Source organism: Thamnophis sirtalis, unplaced genomic scaffold, assembly GCF_051295495.1.
Source record: "Thamnophis sirtalis isolate CommonGarterSnake01/CBP01778 unplaced genomic scaffold, rThaSir2_p1.2 scaffold_7, whole genome shotgun sequence".
Lineage (NCBI taxonomy): Eukaryota > Metazoa > Chordata > Lepidosauria > Squamata > Natricidae > Thamnophis > Thamnophis sirtalis.
In genome coordinates this window covers 40,967,191-40,994,052 of record NW_028261387.1, presented here as the reverse complement: position 1 = coordinate 40,994,052, position 26,862 = coordinate 40,967,191, and the positions used below count along the sequence as shown (strand labels likewise).

The 26,862-nt window shown below is 38.8% G+C and overlaps 1 protein-coding gene across 2 annotated transcripts in view; it reads right to left on the bottom strand.

Annotated features, from left to right (window-relative positions):
• Nucleotides 1-2,913: 2,913 nt before the first annotated feature.
• ERI3 (ERI1 exoribonuclease family member 3) overlaps nucleotides 2,914-26,862 on the bottom strand; it is a 305,203-nt gene continuing 281,254 nt past the window's right edge. For both annotated transcript variants that reach the window (XM_087719794.1, XM_087719795.1), the window contains exon 8: nucleotides 2,914-4,387. In XM_087719794.1, the coding sequence (XP_087575920.1) occupies nucleotides 4,305-4,387 (83 nt within the window). In that variant the 3' untranslated portion in view covers nucleotides 2,914-4,304. The remainder of the gene's footprint in view (nucleotides 4,388-26,862) is intronic.

Genomic DNA, 26,862 nt, shown 5'->3' with positions numbered 1-26,862 from the left:
TCTTGTTCCAGAATCATAGTCATTGAGAGGGAAGGGCAGGAGGATAGACGTGCTACAATGGGCATGGGATGTGCATCACGTTATCAATGGAGAAAACTGATCTCTGGTTGAGCAGTAATCCCAACTGCCTCCTCCCATTCTCATAAAGTTGGCATATGTTTCTGTGGCTTAGCAGGGCAGCTTACAGGATACTCACAACCTAAATTGTTCTCCCAAGGTTTCAACTTGTTAAAGAAATCTAGTGCTTCAAAGCAAGGAATTTTTACCCCTTGACAGTTAGATGAGGCAAATGTACATTGCAATAACAATTATTTTTAAGAACATTCTCTGCTGGACTGAGAGAGACTCCTTTTTCTATTATAGCACCTACTATCTGTCAGATTAGTGTATAAGCACCTTTAGTAAAACACTGGTTCAGCCATTTCTAACTCCATGTCCTCCAAGTGGGTTGGGATTTCCAATCAGTATAAAATAATTGTTCTTAAGGATCCTCATAGCACAATCCTTCCTATTTGCTTAGAAGCAAATCCCATGTTCTGCATAGTTATTGAGAAATGTGAAGATCTCATATTTATTGTAATGCTGCTGATGGCCCAGTTTTTGTTTGTACCATCTAGAAGCGCTGTCCGATATGACAGTTGGGTCAGCTCCGTTGAACATTTGAAGCAATGAGCTAAATGAATGCTGGCAGTTTTAAAAAAAGCATTATTATCCCATAGTTGGGAGTAGATTTCGTTGGGAGAATTAACTGAGGTGAGACCTCCAAGCCAGAAATGTATATAGAATAAGAAGTCAAGTTATCAGAGAAGTTCTTTGAAAAACTACTAATGGTATTTTCTTAGAAGAATAAATTATGCAAAATAGAAAACACCTGTATTTATGCATAATATATATGGATCAAAGAATTCTAGTTTGTTACCAACACAGAATATACTCAGGATATTCTTTGGAAATCGAGGAACTCACGATTGTGATTTAGCCCTTAGCAATACAAAAGTCAAATATTTAGTAATAAATCAAACTATAGACTATTTAGTAATAAATCAATACTATAAACTATGCCCGAATTGCTATGCCTGAAAAGCTACCTTCAACTTTCTGACTCTTTAATGGTTCAATGTCCCTGTTGCTACATAGAAAGCTGCTTCCTCCTCTTTTGAATATTCATCTTCTTTCAGATACATGTCAAAAGAGGACTATGACACCCCTGGCCTGCAGCTGTCAGGCCTAACTCATGTGCTTGCCTCCTTTTCCCCTCAAGTGCAACCAGGAATCAATAGTGCATGACAACGCCCTTTGATTTACATTCTTGCTGGCAGAAAGAAAGGTCGAAGGCCAAGTTCTTCGTTTTCATAGAAAACTAATTAGAGACTCCATCGACACTGAATCAATAAAACTGATCAGGTGATTACACAGAGGGAACCATTAAAATCCCTGTGACCTTTGATCCTGAGTCCCTAACCTGAGAAGGAAGAGGCTTGGTTACATTCTCTAGTGCCTTGGAGGGCAGAACCTGCAAAGTAAAGTTGGACTGGTCTGAATGGGGAGGAAACATGGACTCTGCTTGTCATGGGCTTATATGCTACTGCTCTCTTGTATCTCTACTGGCCAAACCATCTACAGGAATGCTGCCATAGGTGTACTGAAAAACAGTAGCTCATGGAGGGGAAAAAGAACACCATCTAAGCAATCATTTGATTCTAAGAATACTGATTCTAAACATGTATAAAGAACACTGATTCAGTATGTTCTTCATACACTTGGTAAAGTTTCCAGTCATCCATTTATCATTGTTCTCCAAATCAGATCTCACATAGCAATCAACAAATGTTTGGCAATTATTCATTGGCCTTCAGTTTGTCTACTTTAAAATTGAATTATTGCTTTTAAAAACCCTATAGTTCTTGTCGTGGCTACATACTACATATTGTTATTTCTAAAACTAATTCAAAAAATGTGTACAGGTATGTGGACGTACAACTTTAGTGACCATTTGAAGTTACAATGGCACTGAAAAAGTAACATAACGGTTATCATTGTCACATGATAAAAATTCGGACACTTGGAAACTGGCATGTATTTATGAATTCTCTGGAGTCATGGGATGACCTTTTGTGACCCTCTGAAAAGCCAAGTCAATGGGGAAGCTGGATTCCCTTAACAACTGTGTTACTAACTTAACAGCTGCAGTGAGTCAATAATGGTAGCAAGAACTGTTGTGAAATGGTGCAAAACTCACTTAAGGACAGGCATTTTAGCCTCGATTGTGTTTGTAAGTCAAGACTACCTGTACTATGTATAAACAGTATCAATGATACTATTAGCAGTATGTATAATAATATGCTATTTTTTCTTGTATACTTTAGATAGGGAATTTGCTCTCCCATTTCCTGTGGTCCCAGAACCAATATATATCCATGTACAAATTATCCCTGGTTGTGCCATGAGACAGAGATGAGGTGTAAATATTTGCCAGCTCAAGATTCTCATTTCACACAAAAGCCCTTTAATAATTTCATGTTTTTTTAACTGTTGCCTGATGGCTAGGCTTCATACTAGTCTCTGGTCTCTTCCCACTACCTATCGCTATTCCCTTTCTTCAAGACCACAAGTCGGGAGCTGAAAGAAGAAGTCTGCTTACAGGAACTTGAATAGTAAGAGAGTAGTAGTACCTTTTCTCATAGTTTCTCCTACTGAAGAACTAAGGAAATAGATACCAATCCCTGAACGCTAAGTATTTATAAAGAAGTACTGTGGGTGCAAATATATTTGATAATGAAGCAAATATCTATGCAGAAACTGCCAGCCATTTTGTATTTAAAGAGGCTTTAGAAGGAGGTGGCAATACACCCAATAGAAGATACTGTAGCTGGCAAGGTCACGCCCACACCCTTGCAGCACATAAGAGCAAAGTTCCTTTCCCCCAAACTTTATTCATGTGGCACATTTACAGCAAGGATGGGAGTAACGAGCCAATGAAGAGGTCAGGTTGGGTTCAGCTGGAACATCCACACACCATGCATTATTATTGGGAAGGCCCAGTGCCTGTATCGGCTCACACAGTCCGATTGCTGCATAAGCAGAGCCCTCTTGGTGTGGCTCCCAAGTTGATGGCAGCTGGAGCCTATGCCCCTGGGGGTCCATTCAGCAAGGGCCAGGGAAGGCTATTCTGTCAGGAAAAACACTGAGCTAGGAGAAGGAGGAAGTAGGTTGATCTTCCTCCCTTTATACTGATGCAGGGCATTGGGAACTGGATAGGCCATATCTCTCAGGCAACACACTGGTTTCAGCCATTGTGAAAAGGGAAATTAGTCAGATTGTAAAGGGAAAAGAACAGAGATTTCAATTGTTGTGCTGATTGCTACAGTGTACTGAGGCTAGGAATACAACTCCTTGGCTGGACAAGCAGTATATTGGGCATGTCCACTGCCCGCAATGGACTGCATACTACATGATGGTCATGTGCAAGCACGAAAACACACTTAAATAGGGCCCCTGACATTCTGAGGATGCACCAACAAGAGACCTGGGTGCAAGAAGTGCTGCACGTCAGATGAGCATCAGCCAGGATGCTCTAGCATGTAATATAGCCCCTGCTGAATGAAATCCCAGGGATATAGGTGGCTTTTGGTGGGCATGGAATACAGGCACTTCACCTTGAACAGAAAGAGCCGAGCTTCCTTAATCACATACAGGAGGAACCAGGGATGGGGCTTAGTGTTTATTGAAATCAGAAAGGGAACGAGCAGAAGGCTGCTGCCGAAAGGGGACTGTCTGGATGCTGCTCAGTCAATATTTAGCCGACACGCAGGAGACACAGTAACAGATTCACACAGGAGAAGAGGGGCTTGACCGCAGCTCTTGAGATAATGTACTCAAAATAAAGAGGGCAAGTGCCCAGAACATAGCACCACGGTCTTGCTACAGGCGCAATTGTGAGCACAGAGAGAAAGAGAGAGAGAGAGAGAGAGAGAGAGAGAGAGAGAAAGAGAGACGCCAATGGGAATCAGAAGCCAACAAAAGGGAAAACAATCTACGTCTCTAACCATGTGGAGCAAGCGCCCTAGGGGGCTGCAGGCTGGACCAGGCCGGGCAGGCAGCTGGCCCTAGAGAGGGAGTCACTTCAGGCCTACACAGAGAATCCAGTTCCATATATACAGCCTCTACTGGCAGAACAGCAAAACTGACGGAGTCGTGGGGTTGCTCGTTCCTCTGTCCTCTTTCTGTCATTCGAATGCTCCAGCCCATCGCACCCATGTAGCAGGAGCCGGCCGCATGCAGCCCTGTCCGGCCGGCCCCAGAGATCAAAAGGGCTTGGAGGTCTGCTTGAAGATGAACCCTCTGTGGGCCAGCGTCTTCATGATGTTGGCAATGTTCTTGCAATCATCTAATATCCAGAGAAGAAAACAAAAGAACACATTTCAATTGTGGGTAAAAAAGAAAGAAACGTGTGTCTACACAATCTAAGTGTAGTGGCAGAGACGTTTGTAACTATGCATGCAGATTGCTTCACTGAGAAAAATACGTTCCTAACATGCCACAACCCATGACCTTACCTATAAATTCCTCAAGCCTAGATGAGCATCTTGCCATTTAAAAACATGAGTATTATGATTACTGATATTCTGTCTTTTGCTCAGACATCACAATAGAAAGCAATAATTGAAAGACAACTGAAAATAAAACTGGCAATTACTATGATTCAACATTTATACAAAGTATGCAATGAAGTAGGGTAAATTCTAATCAAATTGTAGAGAACACATTTTGTCTAACAAAGGAAAATCAAGGAAGTATGCAAACTACTGAAAATGGCAGCACATGAGAGGAAGACAGTTGGCAGTTTAAAAATAGAGAAAATAAATATATTAGCAAAGGTATTATCCTTGATTTTTGCATAATTATGCTACTAATATTAGGGACTGACATCTTAAAAACATTTATAATCCACCTTTCTTTCAGAAACCCTGAATTCAGCTACAGTATTTTTGGGACAATACGTTTTAAAATCTATATACTACTAAAACTGTAATTTCAATTGGGTGAAACAGGACAACACGGCAACAATTTGGAATCAACCTATTTCTAATAGTCTAGCCTAAAAAGAATGCATCTAAAATCTGGGAACAGCATCAACAATCACCAGCCATCGATCAAGGAACTACAATAACAAATCTGGAAGCAGTGGGAGGAGCTAGACCTAAGGTTAAACAGGCCATGCAGGAAGCTCTAAAAATGCTTCAGCCAGCCAAAGATGACAACTAAGATTTTAACATGGAATGTCAACGGACTGAATTCTCCACAGAAGAGGAAGAAAATATTTCATTATCTCAAACAGTTTAAGAACGATGTAATTTGTTTGCAAGAAACTCATATCAAGTCAACTGATCAAAAATATTTGATCAACTCAAAACTTGGTCAACATTTTGCAGCTTCCGCTATGGAAAAGAAGAATGGTATAGTTGTATACTTAAGAAAAGATATGAAAGCTGAATTAATAGAAGCAGATCCCTTCGGAAGATATATTGCTTTAGACTTAATCCTAGAAGGGAAAAAGACATTACTTTTGGGAATTTATGCTCCCAATCAACAGCAAGATAGATTCTATAGAAATCTTCATGCTAAATTAGTACAGTGGACTATAGTTCCTGTATACTATTGGGTGACTGGAATGGAGTGATAGACACTAAGAGAGATAAGATTTCCCACCTAAATACTAAGATGCGAGCAAAGTTACCCAAACCTTTCTTTGACATTATGGATGATTTTGAATTGAGAGATATTTGGCGAGAAAGAAATGCAGAGGAATATGACTTCACTTTCTTCTCGGGCAGGCATCAATCCCTTTCAAGGATTGATTTTATTCTAACCACTAATGATTTGCTTTCTAGGGTCAAGAAAACAAAGATTGGGGCTAGGGTCCTTTCGGACCATAACCCAGTTTGGATGGAGTTGGGAAGGGTAGTGCAGGCAAGAAGGTCTTGGAGATTGAATGAAAACTTATTTAGATATGAAAAGTATATTAATGATTGTAAAAAATTACTATATGAATATTTTGTTTTGAATATGAATAAGGGTACATCTATGGAATTTGTATGGGATGCAAGCAAAGCGTATATGAGAGGAGTCTTGATGAATATAAATAAAACACATAGAAATAAGCAAGGGTTAAAACGAACAGAACTGGAAGAGGAAATTAAGAGAAAAGAGCTGGAGTTAACAATGAACCCAGACGATACAAAGGTTAAGGAAGCTATTAACATATTAAAATCTCAATTTGACATGTTGATCTCTGACCAGGTAGCCACTAATTTATTATATGCAAAACACAATACTTTTTGTAATGCAAACAAACCTGGCAGATGGTTAGCTTATCAGATTAGGAAAAAAAGGAAAACTCGAAATATATCTAAACTGATTTACAGAGGGAAGGAGGTGTTTCAACAGGAAGAGATTCAAAAGGCTTTTTGGGAATTTTTTACAGAACTGTATAAAGGGGATAAAATTAATGGTTTAGACCAGTGTTTTTCAACCACTGTGCCGCGGCACACTAGTGTGCCGTGACATAGTGTAAGGTGTGCTGTGGGAAAAACACCCGCCGGGTGTTTTTGCCTCGGGACATCTCTGTATCCCGAAAGTTGCTTTCGGGACACAGGGATGCCTCTATTAAGTCCCTGCGGCCCCGCGTTTACTTTAAAAACGCGGGGACCGCCGGGAGGTAGCGCACGCAGGGACGTCACTGACGTCCCATGCGTGCGCCCATAGCGGTGGGTCTGACTGGCTGGCCCCGAAAGCGCCTTCCTGTCTCCTCGCCCCGCTGGCTCTCTCCTCCACGCCGGCCAACTACCGTGTGGCTCGGGCGGGGCATGCGGCGCGCCTGGGATGCCGCTCTGCCCCGCGAGCGCCTCTGGGGCTGGAGACCCCCCCACCCGCCGTCGCCGCCCGCCTGCTCTCTCCTGCTGCCGCGCCGTACGTGAGTCCGCGCTGGGTCCGACCGGCCGCCCTCCTGGACAGCCGGAGCTGCGGGGGACACATTTCGCGCGGTGCATTCCGTTCGGGCCCGGTGGCAGGTTTCGAGCGCTGCCTCGCCGCGAGCCTCGACAGAACAGGACGCCCCGAATTGGAGCAAAAGGGGCGGCGCGCGACCTGATGTCCCGCTTGACGGGCAGCGACCCTGGAGCCGCGCCAACTGAGGCAAACTGATGTGGGGACCGGGAGCCCACAGCCCGCCCGCCCTCCGCTGGGGCACAGGGGCCCTCTCACTGGCTTCAAGCCGAAGATGCCCAGCCCGGCCGACGGCTCCAGGGAATAAACGAAGGACCACTACCAGGGCCAAAGCGCCCCTCTCGTCCTCAAACGTCCAAGGGGGCTGCAGTCCCGCGGGGCCAGGGTCCGCCAGGAGCCCTGCGCGGCTGAGAAAGGAGTCTCGTCCGCCGCCCGGCTCAGCCCAACCCGCCCCTTCCAACGGCCCGACCCGAAGAAAGGGAGGGAAGCGGGCTGGGGGGGGGGTAGAGGCTGACCACTGGCGGTGTGGGTAGCGGAAGAGAGATCCCCGTTTGGACAAAGGAGGTCCTCACCTTCTTTGGAGGAGGGGAACCCAGAGGCAGCCCGGGCTGCCAGGGGCTTTCTCAGGATGGGACAAAGGTGCCGCTCCCCTTCCCTGATTGGAGTGATCAGCTTCGTGGATGTCACTTTGGCCCTTCCTGCAGCCCCTTCAACCTTCACTGGGCAGGGAAAGATCCTTCCAAGCTGACCGGGCAGGGGACCCTCACCTCCCCCCCCCACTGCTTGGGTCCTCCTTTCTGTCTTCTAGGGCCTAGAATTACTTTATATATAGTCAATATAGGCACCGAGTTAATTTTTTTAAATATTTTCCAATGGTGGTGTGCCTCGTGATTTTTTTCATGAAAAAAGTGTGCCTTTGCACAAAAAAGGTTGAAAAACACTGGTTTAGACATAGACAAATATTTACACAAAGAGAAAATACCTTCAGCTAGAGAAGAGCACAGGCAAAAATTGAATCAACCAATAACCTCGGGGGAAATCTTGCAGGTAATTAAGCAAAGTCAGGGAAAGCACCAGGTACAGATGGCTTGACAGCGGTTTACTATAAAAACTTACAGTTAGAAATGGTAGAACCTCTTAGAGAATTATTTAATATGATTCAAACGGAAGGTAAAGTGCCTCTATCTTGGAAGACAGCGTTTATATCTTTGATACCCAAAGAAGATCAAGATACTACTCAACCCAAAAATTATAGACCTATTTCATTACTGAATGTAGATTATAAAATTTTTACTAAAATATTAGCAAATAGGTTAATGTTGGTTATTCAACAATTGATACACACGGACCAAACAGGTTTTATACAGGGGAGACAGATGAAAAGTAATGTCAGATTAATTATTAATGCATTAGAATATTTGGGAAAGAACAACCAGATCCCTGCTGCGTTTATATTTTTGGATGCTGAGAAGGCCTTTGATCGAGTTAACTGGCAATTTCTGCTGAAGATATTGCAAAAAATGCAGATAGGAGATAATTTTTTACAGTCAATTAAAGCAATATACCAACAGCAAACAGCACAAATCATAGTCAATGGAAGTTTAACAGACTCTTTTCAAATTGGAAAAGGTACAAGACAGGGCTGTCCTTTGTCCCCATTATTGTTTATTATAACTTTGGAAGTATTGTTGAATAAAATACGGGGCTTGGATGGTTTAAAAGGGATCAAGATTAGGCAGCAAGAATATAGAGTCCGCGCCTTTGCGGATGATTTGGTCATAATATTGGAACAACCGCAGGAATCCAGTATGGTTTTAATGAATACGATTAATCAATATGGTCAAGTGTCTGGCTTTAAAATAAATTTAGGAAAAACCAAAATATTAGCTTTAAATATGAATATTAAACAAAAGGAAGAATTAGGAGTGATGCTAGGATGTGAGGTAGTTAAAAAAGTCAAATATCTTGGAGTTAACATTTTAACGTCAAATGGGAAATTATATAAGCATAATTATGAACCACTTTGGCATAGTACACAGACAGAGATGAAAAAATGGGAGAAATTGCACTTATCTTTGCTGGGTAGGATAGCGGCAGTGAAAATGAACATTTTACCAAAAATTTTATTTCTTTTCCAAATGTTACCTATACTTAAAAAAGATGCGAACCTTTTAGAATGGCAGAAGGGTATCAACAAATTTGTATGGGCAGGAAAGAAGCCGAGGGTAAAGATGAAAATAATGCAAGATGTACGTGAGAGAGGAGGATTGAAACTACCTAATTTAAAACTATATTATGATGCAGTGGCATTATCTGTAATTAGTGATTGGACTCATTTAACCAATGATAGAATATTGAATATTGAGGGACACGATCTGGTATTTGGCTGGCATGCTTACCTGTTATTCAACAAAAAATTGGATAAGAATTTTAAAAGTCATATTTTAAGAAATGCTTTATTGTGGGTTTGGAAGAAATACCAATATAAATTAAATGACAAGATACCCATGTGGGCAATTCCTAGACACGCAATTGAAAATATGAATACAGCACAAAAACAGGACAGAATTACTTACAGACAGCTTCTTACCTCGGAAAGGGGGGTATTACAATTAAAATCTTTGGAGGTATTAAAAGAGAAGAAGGTAGTTCAAACATGGTTCCAGTATGGGCAATTACAGGCTAGGTGGAAAATAGATCAAAAAATTGGTTTTATCCAAGTTGAGGATAACTTGTTTAAACAAATAAGAGATCAAAGCTTAATGCATATAAAGAGGATATATAATGTATTAATACAGATGGATTCGGAAACAGAATTAGTTAAAGATTGTATGATAAAATGGGCTCAAAATATTGAAGAACCAATAATGTTGGATACATGGGAAAGAATCTGGGTAAGAAATGTGAAATTTACACAAGCTCAAAATCTGAGAGAAAATTTTTACAAGATGTTCTAGAGATGGCATTTAGATCCTAAAAAGTTGGCTTCTATGTATCCGAATGTACAGCCTAAATGTTGGAGGTGTGGTTCTCTCGATGCTACATATTATCATATATGGTGGACCTGCCAAAAGGTTAAGGCATTCTGGATAAAAATATGGTGGGTCATGCAAAATATTTTTAAAAGAAGGATAAAGTTTATTCCTCAGTTATTTTTACTAGGTATATGTACTGACTTTACAGTGGTAGAGACTAATTTGATTCTGCACCTAATAACTGCAGCAAGACTGTTGGTGGCGCAATACTGGAAGAAGGAAGACTTGCCTACAATCCAAGAATGGACATTGAAAGTCACAAACTTAGCCGAGATGGCTAAAATATCGGCATATCTTAAAGATCATTCAAATGAGAGATATAAACGAGACTGGAAAAAATGGATTGACTATATACAAAATAAATATGGGACCAAGAAATTCCAGTTAGCCTATGCTTCAGATCAGAAATGATTTAAATTGTTTAAAGATAGTTCAGCAAGAAGAAGCTAAGGTCAATGTAGAATGTCATTAATTTCTTTATTTCTTTTTTCTCAATAGATTTTAGACTGTGTTTGTTAAAAATCCATACCGTGTACGGGTTCTGGGAAGTCGGGGGGGGGGGAAGGAGGAGGGGGGTTGGGGGGGAGGGTGGAGGGAGGGAGGGAGGGGCACACAAAAAAATTGTACTTCAATGTCTTAATGATTGACGAATGATGAAATATTTGTGTTTTTTAAAAGAAATAAAATAAATATTTGTGATAAAATCTGGGAAGCATTACGCCCATGAAATTCAAATGTGTCAAAGTTGTGATCACTTCAGCACTGCTGTGCCACTATGCCCAGCCCCAAGTCACATGATCATCACTGCCAATGCTCCTCACAAGGAAAGTCAACAGGGAAGCTGGCAGGAAGTCAGAAATTGCTCCTACTCCCACTACCTTTTTTGCCCACCAGTGGTCATTCTGTTTCTCTCTTTACGTAAGGAAATATTTCTGAAACGATGACTCAGTGGCTCACAGGTTGTCTAATGAGTATATAAAACTGCATTAGTGAAATTATACAGGATCTTCACAAATTTGTTATATCAAACTTTGATATAAGCAAAAGAAAACTATCCTTAAAATCTTAACTCGGAATATTTAGGGCAGAGATGGAGAACTGATTTTACATCAAGTGCCAGTCCCATGGTAGTAACAAACATGATTTGTTTAATCAAGTCCAACAAAGACGGTATTGTCTTTTTTGGCCTACAATCTTTTCAATGTCAAAATTCTCTTTCACTCTGAAAAGAGCAGCTGAGAACTATCTACTATTGGATGAATTTGGCAAGTTAGTAATTTTGCAGTTTCATTCATAAATACAAAATGACCTTATAGAAACCCTTCTGTGGCAGGGAATTGTTCATCCATCTGACCATTGGCTGTGACTGGAAACTCCAACAACTTCTATCTCTTTTAGAAATAAGAATTTAGGAGGAGATAAATATTTTTGCCCCTTTGTCTTGTGAACAGTATTCTTGTGAACAAGTGCTTCTAAATTGTTCAGCTGTCCCAGAGAATGTAGGCACCAGTAAGCAAAAGGACCTGTTCCTCTTCTTATTCCAAAATGGGATGTCTGCTGATTTGTTGCCTTCTTCTATTGGAGATTATTTGCTTAAGGCTATGCTCAGTAAAATTCATGTTAACTTCTATGGCAAGTTTTTTTTTCTTTTAAAAATTATATAATTTTCAGATTATATAATTATATGATTATCTAATTCGTATAAATTAGAACAAGTACAAACTGGTGACAGTGAAAAAATTATCAAGGATAAAGATGTTCTTTTCAAGTCAGAAATCCAAACAAACACAAAATGCCTGGTTTATCTGCCTTGGAGATCCCTCTCCTTATAAAAGTCAACAAGTAGAGCCAGAAATGTGACTCAGACTTAAGATTTTATAGATCTTAAAATTATGAATTCTGTCACAAATGAAGGGCTAAATCCGTTTGAGATAATAACCGCAAGTATTTGTGTTTCAGCATACACAAGTTCAGAACTTTATTGCAGGCCCTGCTAACTGCTTTCCTCACACTTAACAGTGGAAGAATAGTAGCGGTTCCAGCAAAAACAAAAACAAAAAACCTAGGGCAGAAATATGGACAGATACAGCAAACCATTCCCTTCTGAACTAACAGGGAAACAAGACTTGAGCTGATTTGTGTTACCTGGACTAAACGCAAGCAGAGTTTGCTAAAATAGAAGCAAGGCTTAAATTGATTCTTGGTGTCTATATTTCATGTTGAAAATTGGCTTGTAAATCCATGTTTTGATCTATGGTGGCCGTCTCCTTAAGAAAAAGCAAGAGTAAATGTGTAATTTCTCCCTTGACAGCACACAGTGGCGAGGCGATCCTTCTTCCTGCTCCCCTCCGACTTGGGACAGCTCCGCTGCCTCCCATCAGCACTCTTTCTTTCTCGCCCCACGCCTTGATGTCTCCATTTCATTAGTGTGCGCCCATTCATCACGCTGTTACCGTAAGGGTGACTTTGCCCACTTGCATGTGGCAGGCAGGGCCTGGATGACATGGGGTGGCGCTGCCACTCTAAAGGGGGAACGAAGTAGAACACACACACACACACACACACCTGCTAGTAAATGGATGTTGTGGCAGAGGGACAGCTGCATCATTACTGATGTGTAAATGATAAAGCAGTGCCTCTACATCCATCTCTTAACTGTAAATCCAGGGAGTGCTTTATAATCAAGCGGCAGCGATAATAATGTGAAATTAGGTCTCTCTATCAAAGGGGGGAGGCCTTTTAATCACGGCTTAAAGGGTGCAAGCACTGTTTATCATAATTGAACTGTATCCAGGCTAATTGTGGCCATATTTCACTGTCTAGGAGATAGGCACACTGTCTGAAGAATGAACACCAGGGGCCGAATGGAGCAGGAAACTGCTGTCCAACCAATCTTGGCCCCAAAGTGATGGCACTTCCCTATTCAGGGAGGATATCAATAGATATTCAGAACATCTCTATCACTTTCCTTCTGATTAACCTACAGAGTTCTGGTAACACAGCAGAGAAGCAGCAGCAAAGGAAACTGCAATCTTGACTTACAGAATTTTGCACATGCATACAATTAAACACTTCTGTGTGAGTCCACTGCCGCCATCATTTTGTACCAAAAACATTGTAAGTAAAAAAAGAGATGATACAATTATGCAAAATCTCAATTTATGTCACATGCTATACTCTGAGAACAAGTGCAAAACAGAATTATTATAAAAATTATAGGAATAGAAATATTCCTATAATTAGTACATCTTGGCCAATTTAATACATCCACCCATTTAGCCCAGAATAGTATGGAGAAGACCCAAGCATTATAACAATGGTAGTAAGGCAAAGTGATCTTAGGAAATGAGCTGTTGGAAACACTAATATTAAAACAAGCATGATTCTTTTTGTCACAAATATTGTATCTGCTTAGCCAGAGATTTGGGCATAGTTAAATTGATTTATATCCACAAACGTCAACCAGATATTGCGAAAAAGAAAAGGAGAATTTCATTTGATTGGGAAGACTGACTGGTCTTGTATCTCACCTATACTTCTGCACAGCAGGGCTTAAACAGTCTCCAAGCAGAGCACAATCATTTAGCAAATATATTAAATGATTGTTTCTCAATCAGAGACTCATAAGCAAACGTAATATATTTTAAGTGCCACTTAGATAATATGGGTCTAGTGGCTTCACTTTGAGAACAGTCCATAAATGGAATGGTTGGTTTATAAAGATTATACAACATGTGTGTCAAACTCACAGCATCAGATTGTCATTTTGTGATGTATTGTAACCCCCCCCCTTTGCTAAACCAGGAGTGGGCGTGGCCAGTGCGTGACGGATCCAGTCCATGGGCTGAGACTTTGACACCCCTGTTATACAAATAAAGCAACTTTCTTCCTCGTATCACCTTCCCTTCCCCTCTTGGGTGAGAATTGGGGCGAAGAATCCTGGTAGCTGCAGCCTCAACACCTCCGGATGGCTGTAAGTGAAGGAAGACTATGCAATAACATAATCACATCATATAGTGATTTTAAGTATACTAAGTGTCAAACCCGGGTAGCAGTGAGTATATATGTGAATCAACTGAGATAATCAATAAATAGATCATATATAAAACACTAAGTTTTCACAGCCAAAAGTTATCAACTGAAAGTATACCATTATACATCTTACACTATTGTGTATTTCCATTAAAATATTCAATCTAAGCACATTAATCTATCACATTTGTTGATGTTTGTAATATTAAAAGATTACTTATATGTGTGAATCAGTCATCGTTTATGATACTATGATGATAATTTTTAATTTAATCTCCATCTCTTCAAACATAAATATATCAAGAAAGGCAATTTTCACATTAACTGAGCTTGAGAGGGCACAAATTAACAAGCAGTAGCATAATCTACATGGATTCATTAAACTACTGTTGGTCAGTCAAGATAACAGATTGCATAAGGCCGTTTTTCTCATGGTCTGTACAGTAATACCCAGTCCAAGACAGTTCCCTCAACTCATTCCTTGAGAGATCAAGGACTTGGGGCCAGAAATATCACCTTCTCAGTGCAACAACCTCCCTCTGAAACCATTTCCCCCCATGGTCAGATTAACTCCCACTGCCTATCCTTTCCAAGTTTAATTGAGGAGCAGCAATTGAAATAATTTACGTTTGTCACGTATGATTTTAATGCTTTCTCAATGCAAACCATTAGGACTCTTGACAGGTAGGCACATACACATTTCTGTAATAAATAAATAATCAATTATTCAATCAATCTAATGTGGGAAGGTGAAAACAAAACGTCTCCAAATACTAGACATGCTGCACTCATTCCATTGTCCCTCATTTTTTCTCTTTCTCCTTTTTAGCTCTTCATCCACTGAAATGAATAAACATTTTCTTTGAAATCTTTGATTTTCCCATGAGATGGAGTAATTTTCAGGAAAGCTAAATGTTGAAGCTAAAGGCATTTATATAGATGTTTACTGCCCCCCCCCCAATATTCTGGTGCAAAGAAAGCAAAATTGAAACAACAAGAACAACTGAACTCAAACAGCTAGCGCCCCCCCTCCCCCAAATATTTTATGATCCTCCATTTTAAACTCTGGCTGTATCAAGTTATCTTAAAGCACCTGGTCAGATGGCTCTGGAAACATGCCATTACAAAGCTTGCTTGCCACAAGTAATTTAGCAAGACTGATTTCAAATCAGCATGAAGGTAAACACGCTTATTACAATTATCCGTGTACAAAAAAATCAACAACAGCCGAACAACTTTCTAATATGCAATTACAGCCGCTTATTGATTTTACAATGTAATCCGCTCCGATTGATTTAATAACACAATTATAGGCTGGCTCTCGGGATATTAGTGCAGGAGATTTTCATAAACTCCAAAGCAAAAAACTAAGCGGCTTTTAAAACAACACCGTCAGATAGCTGTTTGGGGAATTATTAGCCATATGAAATCTCCTAAATCTCCTCGTTGTTACCTTGAAAAAGGATTTTCTGTTACAAAAATGGCAATTGAGAATAAGAAACGTCTGATGATACACCATTGGAGGCTTTACCCAACCCTGATAAGCTTTGACAATGGGCACAGATGGCCATGCGGAGATCTGCTTTTCCAACACTGGGAAAGGAACTCATTCAGGTTCACATATGTGCATATGCATATATAGAATGGGCATACTACATTTAAACATATTGGCATGATACTATGATAGAAGAACACAAACTTCCTAGCCAAAACTTTTTAACTGTTAAGAACCCATGCAATTTCTGTTCATTTCTGCAATTACCAGATTACGCATTTGTTTTCAATTTGCTCTTCAGGTGTAATGTTCAACCCAATTTGAATGACATCACATTCTATTGTTCATGCTCAACTTCTACACTGGGGGTTCCCGATCTTCCCTTATTTTTTCCTCTTGAATTATTCTGGTTGTTCCTAAAATTCATCCCTTGATTACTGCACTGCAACATTTTGAAATGGATAGAATTAGTTCTCTAAAAGTGGTCCAATCGCTTTGTCCTTGAGTGAATTGAACTGGGATGCACTGCTGTTTCCTTCTTGATGTCAATGTTCTCAAAGATTCACAGACTACCAAAACAATGAGTGTAGCATCTATGGCATATAGTCTGTCTCGAAAAAAGAAAGAAAGAAAGAAAGAAAGAAAGAAAGAAAGAAAGAAAGAAAGAAAGAAAGAAAGAAAGAAAGAAAGAAAGCCTAGAATTGTTACTGTTTAGGAACTTACAGAACCCTTATCCATCCTGGTTCTTAAGTACCCCTGGTGATGCTGCCAAACTAATTACAGACACTTTAGATATGCCTTTTGTTGTATGTTGTAAGAGACAAATTAAATTTTGTATGCAGGCTTGAAATGCAGCATATCAATACAGGTAGTCTCACTTTCTAACCTCAGCTGGGACCAGCAACTCCATTGTTAAATGAAATGTCACATGACCATACCTAACATCAGTTCATCAGTTCCAGCTGCGCTCGCTACAGGTCATAAAGCATGACATCACATGACAGTAAGTTGCTACTTCCTGTCAGCTACCCCATTGACTTTGCTTGTTGGAAGCCAGCTGTGAAAATCGCAAATGACAATTGCATAACCGTGGGCTGCTGTGGCCAATGAAAATGCACATGTGTTGCCAAGCACCCCAATTGGAATAATGTAACTGTGTGCAATTCTGTATCAGTTGCAACTTCAAGGACTGGTCATAAGTCTCTTTTTTCAGCACCATTGTAGCTTCAGTTGCTAAATGAATAGCAATAGCAATAGCACTTAGACTTATATAGCGCTTCACAGTGCTTTCCAGCTCTCTAAGAATGAATGCTCGGTAGACAAAGATTATAGTGGTACCTTGGTGCTCAGCTGCTTTGAAACTCATCAAATTTGGTACTCAATGCATTTTTATGTTTGTCCCAGGATTCATCGTTTGTTTGGTACTCAATACACAAGCTAGAATCAGTATCGGTTGTCTTGTGACTCACTGCATTGTTCTTTATGGGGAAAAAAATATTTGGTATTCATCATTGTTGGTATTCATTGCACTTCTCAGAACCAATTAAGGATGAGAATTGAGGTACCACTGTAATATATTTGAAATGAAACAAAAACACGAGGAAATATACTAAATAGAATGAAACTAAAACTAACTCAACCCAGGATACTTCTCTCAAGGAATATTCTGAGGCAGCCAATTATGGAATTGCCAGCATCTACTCACAATAGCGTTCTCCAATTCCACTACAATGAGTCATGTTAATATTAGTTCCACTGGCCAGAGACGGTTGGTGAACTTGACTGCTGTTCTACAAAGGCAAAAGGAGGCTGGCCTGGATTTATTTATGGAATTTGTAGGCCATCCCTACAAATTCCATAAATAAATTTAGGGGGGGGGGGCTCTCAGTTTAATATAAAAAGATTAAACAAGGTATAATATAAAAAGATTAAACAAGGTATAATATAAAAAGATTAAACAAGGTATAATATAAAAAGATTAAACAAGGTATAATATAAAAAGATTAAACAAGGTATAATATAAAAAGATTAAACAAGGTATAATATAAAAAGATTAAACAAGGTATAATATAAAAAGATTAAACACAAGGAAATTGTGTTTCCCAAAATGTAAAGGGAAAAAAGAATCCAAAATGCCAGAGAGAACCGTCCCTCACTCTATTGTGGTCAATACAGCTGGATCTGTGCAAGCACTTACCGACACAATGAAATCTCCTGATATCTGTTCAGCCTCATAAAGACGCAGTCTGGTACATCTCCCTCCTTCCTCCCACCAACTCAAACTAAAATGTACCACATGTTCAGAACAACCGATAAACCTACCTTTCTTAGTCTTGCCCATGGGCAAAGAATAGTTTCTAAACACAATATGCACGTGTTTCATTCTTGGCCTCCGATGTATTTGCCAGCTTTATGGGCCCATTTTTCTTGTCAAGCTGACAGCACTGCTAAGTGGATTTCTCTCTGATATGCGGACAGATTATCACATTACCCAATGTCCAACACAAACATATTACTTTATATTCAATAGCTCTAATGAATATAAACTGCTTTTTCTCTTTTTGGGAGGGGAAGGAAGCTGGTGGGAGGGGGCAATCTATAGATTTTTAATGAGGGCTGCTATTTACACGCTCCTTTTTAAAACAGGTTTAGGTGCAGCCCCTGGCTGGAAAATCAATGCTGTTATTGTTGGAATATTGTATATTGATATTGTAATAATAAGACACAATTGATTTAGGGGTGTGTATGGATGGGGTCAACCCAGGGTTACTTGGCCTGCAGAGTGGCTCTACTTCTCCAAGTGGACCATTTATTTTTAGGTGGCTCATTTTCCCTTTAAGACCCAGTGAATGGACCATCTCCATCCTTATTCTCCAACAGCCACACATTCAGCAAAAGAAGAATGTGTGGCTATACATTGTTATATTAACTATAATAATAAACATATAAATAGTCAAGGAGGCAGGCAAAGGCTCTCTCATCAGAAAGAAACAAGCAGCTGAAGTCAATCCCAAATGTAAGGATTAGATTTCTGATGGATTTTTGAAAAGTAGGGGTCCATTCCTTAATTTGTATTGAAAAACGATTGTTGCTAAGCTTCATCAGAATCCTAAGACCATTTTCCACACTGGCAAAACTACAGAACAGTAGAAGGGACTTCCATTCATTTATTTGTTCCCATGCCTGAGATGTGTGATTTTAAATATCTTTACCTGAGTTCCGGGTAGTGACATCACTGCGCTTAGACCAGGGTAAAGAAGCTCCTCTAACCCCTAACTCTAATTTCTTCATTTGGGCTCATTTTTGGAGCACTGCTGATCCCGAAGAGACCAGCAGATCAAAGGGGATATTCTGCAGATGCCGGGGTGGTAAGGCAAATCCCCCGGCAGATAGGAGAAACCCCCCTAAATGGACGAAGAAATATCCTACCATCTGGTTAGGACTGAGCAATGGCGGCCGCATAGAAGGAAGAAACAGAAATAGAAGCAGTTGAAATACCGGAAGAGAAGGAGGAAGATTTGAAAGGAAAAATGATTAATATCCTTACTGAATTTCTGCAAAAAACAGAACAGGAAGTGAGAGGAATATTGATGAGGCTTACCGGGTGAATACTAATTATGCAAGGAGACATAGGCTCCCGAGAGAAGTGCATGTAAGATTCGCTAAGAAAACTGCCAGAGATGAAGCGTACAAAAAAACCAGAGAAGAGACGATTATACTACAAGGAAAAGAGCTGACCACGCTTAAACAGATCCCACGGAGAATCCGGGAACAACGCAGGCAATACCAATTTTTAACAAACGAGTTGAATAAAAATAGAATAATGTACAGATGGCTGGTACCAGAAGGGGTTCGGGTATCTTGGCAAGGAAAAAGATATAAGATAGAGAATTTAGAAGAAGCACACAAGTTCTATGAAGAACACTGTAATAGGGAAGGAGAACAAGGAAGCAAAGAGGAACTAGAATGCAGAGGTCAAGTGGAAGAAACATCAGAAGACAACGAAAGAAGCAGGAGAGAAGAACAGAGGCAAGAAAGAGAGAGAGCAGAGAAGGAAGGCGCGCGAGAGAAAAGTCAGATACAAACTAGAAGTAAAAGAAACAATTTCAGCTAAAGATGGATCAAGAAATAACAATTGTGTCAATAAACCTGAATGGACTGAATGCACCGAAAAAAAGAGCCGATATTATTAATAGTTATATATGCACCGAACCAGAAACAAGAGGAATTTTATAGGAAATTACATAACAAAATAAATGAATTAGAACATGACAACATTTGCTTAATTGGCGACTATAATGCAATAGTAGATAAAAAACTGGACTATGAAAGCAAAAAGAAAAACAAAAAAAATACATTACCCAAATCCTTTTTTGAGATGGCAAAGGAATATAAATTACAGGATATTTGGAGAGAAGGACACAAAACAAGAAAGCAATATACTTTTTATTTGAGCCCCCATCAATCTCTATCAAGAATCGACATGGTTTGGATCTTATCCAGGCTGTGTAATCAAGTAGACAAAATCGAAATAGAACCAAATGAGTGGGCAGATCATAACCCAATAAAAATAAGATGGAAAGGTCAAAAAAGAAGAAAAAGATGGATGATGAATTCAAGTATTGTAAAAGAAACAGAATACACTGAAAAGTTAGAGAAAGAATTAAAAATGTTCTTTAAAATAAATAAAAAAGAAGACAGCTCAATTCAAAATCTATGGGATACCATGAAAGCATACACAAGAGGCCTTACGATTGCCTATATGGCGAGAAAAAAGAGAAAGCAAAAAGAGCAACAAGAAGGCATGCAAAAAGAACTTAGAGAAGCGGAAGAAGAACTACAAAAAGATCCAAAGAATAAAACTAAAAAGGAAAAAATAGAGGTGATAAAACATAAGATCAATTTAATAACTCAAAAGGAATTAGCACAGAAAATCAAAACAGTCAGACAGAATTACTTCGAACATGCCAACAAACCAGGACGATGGCTGGCATATAGACTGAAGAATGAAAGAGAAAAAAGAATGATATATCAATTAAAGGATGACGAGGGAAGAACTCGCTTCAAAGCGGAAGAAAAAAAGAATATCATTCACAAATATTTCACAAAACTATTCACACAAGAATATATGGAGGAAACTAAAGTAAAACAATATTTAAATCTAGAAAAGATAATCCCAATCTCAAAAGAACAAAGGGAGGCGATAAATAGACCCATAACATTAACTGAAGTGGAATCAGTCCTGAAAAATAAAAAAAATAATAAAACACCAGGATTAGATGGAATACCGGTGGAACTATACAAGTACAACAAAATAATATTGGAAGAACTAGGAGTGGAAATGTTTAATGAGGTTTTAGGAAAAGCCAAGATACCCAATTCATGGACTGAAGCAATAATATCCCTAATCCCAAAACCGATCTACAAGAAATTCAAAATTACAGACCAATCTCATTATTAAACTCCGATTACAAAATATTTGCAGCAATTATGGCAGAAAGAATTAAACATGTCTTAAATGAACAAATACATCCAGACCAAAATGTTTTTTACCCCATAGACATATGAAAAATAACATAATAGAGTACTATGAGGCCCATCCAGAAAAGCAAATGGTACTGGTTTTCCTTGATGCACAAAAAGCATTCGATAACGTAATTTGGAAATTTATAACAATACTATTGGATGAGATGAAATTCGGAGAAAATTTTACAAAAATGATAGAAAGATTTTATAGTACCCAGACAGCCAAGGTTCTGATGAACGGAGATCTAACAGAAAAGATTGAAATAAAAAAAGGAGTCAGACAGGGATGCCCCCTCTCTCCTCTGCTATTTATACTGACTTGGGAAACTTTATTAAATGAAATTCGGAATGACCAGGGAATAAAAGGCTTAAGACTTAAAAATGAAGAATATAAGGTCCAAGCCTATGCCGATGACTTAGTATTTGCTTTAGAGGACACATTAGAATCTTGTTTGAAATTAATTCAAAAATTAGTAGAATATGGCGACGTGGCAGGACTAAAGATTAATAAAGACAAAACAAAAATGATAACTAAGAATATGACAAAAAAGCAAGAAGAGGAACTGGAAGCAGCAACCAGATTGCAGTTAACTAAGAAAGTAAAATATTTGGGGATCTGGTTGTCAGCAAAATGTTCCACAATCAAAGAGGATAATTGCAATAAATTAGTGATACAAATAAAGAAAGATTTAGAAAATTGGAAGAATATTCAATTATGACTTATGGGACATATAGCAACAATTAAAATGAATATCTTACCAAGAATACTTTTCCTGTTGCAAACTGCTCCTGTTAATCCAGGTAAAAAATTCTTTCAAGATTTAAAGAAATTAACTACTAGATTAATTTGGCAGGGACGCAAACCAAGGATCAAATTAAATTCAATGCAAGACAGCAAGGAGAGGGGAGGCTTAGCACTACCAAATTGGGGTCTATACGCAACTGCAGTAACAATGACAATGATGAAGGATTGGATAGAGTTAAAGAATAAAAGAATTCTGAACTTAGAAGGTCATGACCTGCAGGCAGGCTGGCATAATTTCTTATGGGATGACAAATATAAAACACACAAATACTTTCAAAATCATTTAATTAGAAGACCTTTACTGCAACAATGGCTCAAAATCAAAGAAATCCACTATGTGAAAACTCCAAATTGGCTATCACCAACAGAAAGAACGACACACCCACATTTTACAGATTGGAACAAAATCCTAAAATCTAATTGACAGACAGGGAAATTTAAAAACAATTGAAGAATTGGCAGATCAGAATATGAAAGTTGATTGGCTAACTTACCTCCAAATTAAAACTAAATACAATAAAGACACTAAAATATATGGTATTGAAACAGAACCACACGAATTGGATAAAATTATTCAAACAGAAAGATGATAGGGAAAATATACAAATTCCTCTTGAAGTACCAAATGGAAGAGGAAATTGTGAAAGAACCAATGATAAAATGGGCACAGAACTTTGGCTATAACACTGAACTAGACAAATGGGAAAAATTTTGGGGAATAAATTTAAGAATGACACTATCAATCCCATACAAGGAAAACCAGTACAAAGTGCTTTATAGATGGCATCTGGCACCATCAAGGTTGGCCAAAATTCCAACAAATACCTCTCCAAATTGCTGGAAATGTGATTCGGTACATGGCACATATTATCATTTATGGTGGACTTGTGAAGAGGCAAAAAAATTCTGGAAAAGGATCAAAAATTGGTTGGAAGAAATAACAAAGGTTAAGTTAGATTGGAAACCTGAATTCTTTCTATTAGGAATTATACTGATGAAATACAAAAAAGAAATACAATATCTAATACTACATATACTTTACAGCAGCAAGGATCGCTTTCGCCCAGAAGTGGAAAAACAAACTAACCCCAAATGAAGATGAAATAATAAGAAAAATTATGGACTGTGCCGAAATGGATAAATTAACGAAAGAAATACAGGGAAAGGAAGAATCAGAATTCTATTGGATATGGGATAATTGGTGTAGTTGGAGGGAGCAAAGGAATAAAAAAAAAGCAATGAAAAAATAGAATAACACTCAAAAATAATAATGATGAGTAAAACAAGGGGGTCAAGATTGGTGAATTCAAATCAGGATGATAGCTGGAAGATAGACTGTAGAATCCTAAAGAAAAAAGGAAAGGATATGAAACAAAAATGGGTGTGTGGAAATACCATCCCCAAGAAAACATGAACTGGGATCTGAAAGAGACACCTATAACAATAGAAAAAGAAAGGAAGGGAAGAAGGAAGGAAAGGAGGGGAGGAAGGAAGTAGAGAATGGAGGGACGAAGGAAAGGAAAGGAGTGAGGGTAGAAGAGAGAGGAAGAGAAGGAGAGATAGTAGGAGAGGAAGAAGAACTGTGGAGGAGAGGTAAGGGAAGAAGAAAGGGAAGGGAAGGTGGGTGGAAGGGAGAGAAAAAGAAGAGGAGGGAGGAAGAGAAAGAAAGAGGAGAGAAGATAGGAAGGAGAAGAAAAAGAGTAGGAGTAGGGAAGAGGTAAGGGAAGGAAGAAGGGATGGAGAGGAGGAAGGAAGGAAGTAGAGAAGAAAGGGAGGGAGAAAAGAAAGAGAAAACAAGGTGGTGTCTTAGCAAGTGCGAAGGATGGTAAACAAAGCATTTTAAACTATACCTTATAACCTTTCAAATGGATTAATAATAATATAAGAATGGCAAAGAAAAAGAATAATTATGTGAATGTATATCTATAACTGTATGTAAGAGAATAAATGACAGTAAAAATATAAAGCATAATATAGGTAAATAATATTTAGTCATAAGTAGCTAAGTTTAAATAAATAAAGAAATGTACATAAAAATGAATTACGAATAAGGAGATTATGAATGAAAGATAGAAATGTATAGTAGGGAAAACACTAACTGCAAAGAAACCGATTCGGAACTGCGGTATGATATACGATGGAACTTATTGTTCCTATGTTGTTTTTAAGTTATGTGTTTGTTTTTGTTGATGTGTTTATGTGTTTAAAATAAAAAATTATTTTAAAAAATTAAATATCTTTACCTGCGGAAGAGGCCTTCATCCTGCAGTGGATAGACAATGGCTAAAATAATGATGATTCACCTTGTTTGTTGTGAAAAAGTAGGCAAAATTATGCATTTTTAAAAGTGTTGACATGGGCAATAAAATTAAAATGCTGTTTAGGAAGACTATATTTGAATTACCGATCTTCCTTCCCAACCAGTACCTATTGTGGAGCAAGTTATAGAAGAAAGGTTTCTCTGCGTACCCCATATATTTCCCAGATCATGAGACAGGATGTGAATTGTATGCAGTGAAGTGAGGGGGGCCAATGGGAAAGGAGAGGAAAAAGAAGATAAGGAGGCCATCTGGTAACCCCAACAACAAGCAGTGTACCTTTTCCACCTGGAATGGTTAAAAGATTATGGTCAGCTCTATCTTTTTTATAGATAAAAAGTTTAAATTCTGACCTCCACAGATGTACAAACACCAGACTGGTGCAAGACATAGCTTGGCACTTGGGAAACATTAAGACTAGTGGTGCTGGTTAAAATAGTCCCTTTGGAAATACGAATGAGATGCTGGAACTAACAAGTAAGTGTACATGCTCGGCTTTGGGAAATGTGCTCATTTGGAGGGAAGCTGGCTGCACCTGCATTATAGCCACTAAGACAGATCACCCAGCAGCCTGTGCTGAGCAGGTCCATATTTAAGCTGTCCCCATGCTTTATGGTCTGTATAGGAGCTGATGCAGAGGGAGCGAGAGGCTATTTGTCACTGCTGGAATGGCAGATTCCTGTTAATGAATAATATCAGTGCTCTCTTTGTACAACAGCTCTTAGCACTGAGCATAGTGTTAGTGGGGGGAACATCCATCGGACAGCTGCCTTGTTTCCAACTTCCTTTCATTTGCCTTTATTACCATCTGAAGGTTCTGTATACACAGCTCAGGTATCCTTACTTAGTTTGTGCCAGATTTTTATTATTAAAATGCAATCTCCTTATTCTACTTGCACAATCACAAGAAAAGCTTTTTCTGTCTTGTTTTTTTTAAACATCTGCCTTTGCAGCTGGGTCCATAATTAAACTACTATCCTACCCCAGGTCCATAACTGAAGCACTATTGTGCATCTGAGAGAATATTAATGTATTTTTCACTTTTCAAGGGACAGGTGGTTTTGCAGGACTACCTTATAACTCACATTAACGTCCACTCCTTTAATCCTTCCAGAGGTAAGCTTCAAATCAAATTCATTCAAGATCGCAGCTTAAACATGAAACATCAGTCTGAGGTAGTTGAAGCGAAGACAATGCTATCTTAGGGCATATTAATATGAGCACAAAGTCCAATTAAGAGTATAATTGTTTCATTATACTGCTGCATTCAGACTAAAGTTGGAGAATAGTGTCCATTCTGGGTACCACAACAAGGGCAAGGACAAATTGGAATGAAATCAGAAGAGGGCTATCATGATGGTCCAGGGTGCAGAAACCAAGCCCAACAACATTAACAAAAGGTGTGGGCATGTTTAGCTTACAAAGGAGACAACTGCAGAGAAGGTTTATCACATAGAAGAGAGAGTTGATTTATTCTCTATTGTCCCAGAGGGCAATCTAAAACTAATAGGTTAAAATTGCAAGCAAATAGGTTCAGGCTAGATGTCAGAAAGAACTTCCTGACTCTGAGCTGTATGAGCCAATGGAAGATATTGCCACATAAAATTAGAGATTCTGAAACACAGATTGGATGGCCATATGTCAGAGAGCTTTGGTTAGGTAACTTCTAAGGAACTTTCTTACTCTGTTTCCATGAATCTATGAATTTTCTTCATTTGACAAAAGGTGTACAACAGTAAAAACATATTCACATTCTGGATCTTGTCAAGCATTGTCTTCTGACTTCATAACAAGAATTTCTGCTATGATCAAATTCATTTCACAGTTGCCTGAATGAATACTACAGACAGAATACTCAAAAAATAAAGAGTAGGATGGGTAATATATTTTATTAGGTTCATATCTGATGTATGATATTCATGCTACAGTCCTTTCAAGGTTCAGGAACTTGCAATTTCCCACATTCTTCTCATGCTTCTACAACTGATAGCATCTCTTGGCTGATCTTGTCTAGCTTCATAAGCTAAGCAAGCTCAGAACAGGTAAAGTACATGGATGGGAAACTACCAAGAAATAGGAAGAGTGTCATGCTTAGCTTACAATGAAGGCAGTAGCTAATCACTTGTACATCATTGCCAATAAAACTGTAGGAATGTGTCCAGGAAATCACTAGGAATTAATATCAACTCAAAGGAGACTTTAATATTGTTACACATTCCAACTTCATTTCAGCCCTAAATATATTTACTTCTTTAAAATGCTGTTGATTGTGTACTTTTTTCTAGCAGAAGGAACACCAATGGTAGCAAGTACAGTAGAAGACTCATTCATCACGAAGAAGCCTTTTTATTAAAGGCTATTAATTCTAAGAATAAGTTTGGCATAACTAACAGAAATTAATTTGTTATGGCAAATAAAAAGGCAATATTATCCAAATGTATCCTGACTCAAGATCTCAACCTCCCCAGCTATGTGATATGTCTTTCGATCACAAAGTATCATATCATCAGGAACATGCCAAATTCAGGGGTAACACTAGCCAAGCCTCAGAGGAAATGAAAAAAATAAACAACACAAAATTAAATGAGATATCAATGTTGACATAAATTTAGTATAACTCTCCAATTTAGTGGCAGCCAGATGTTT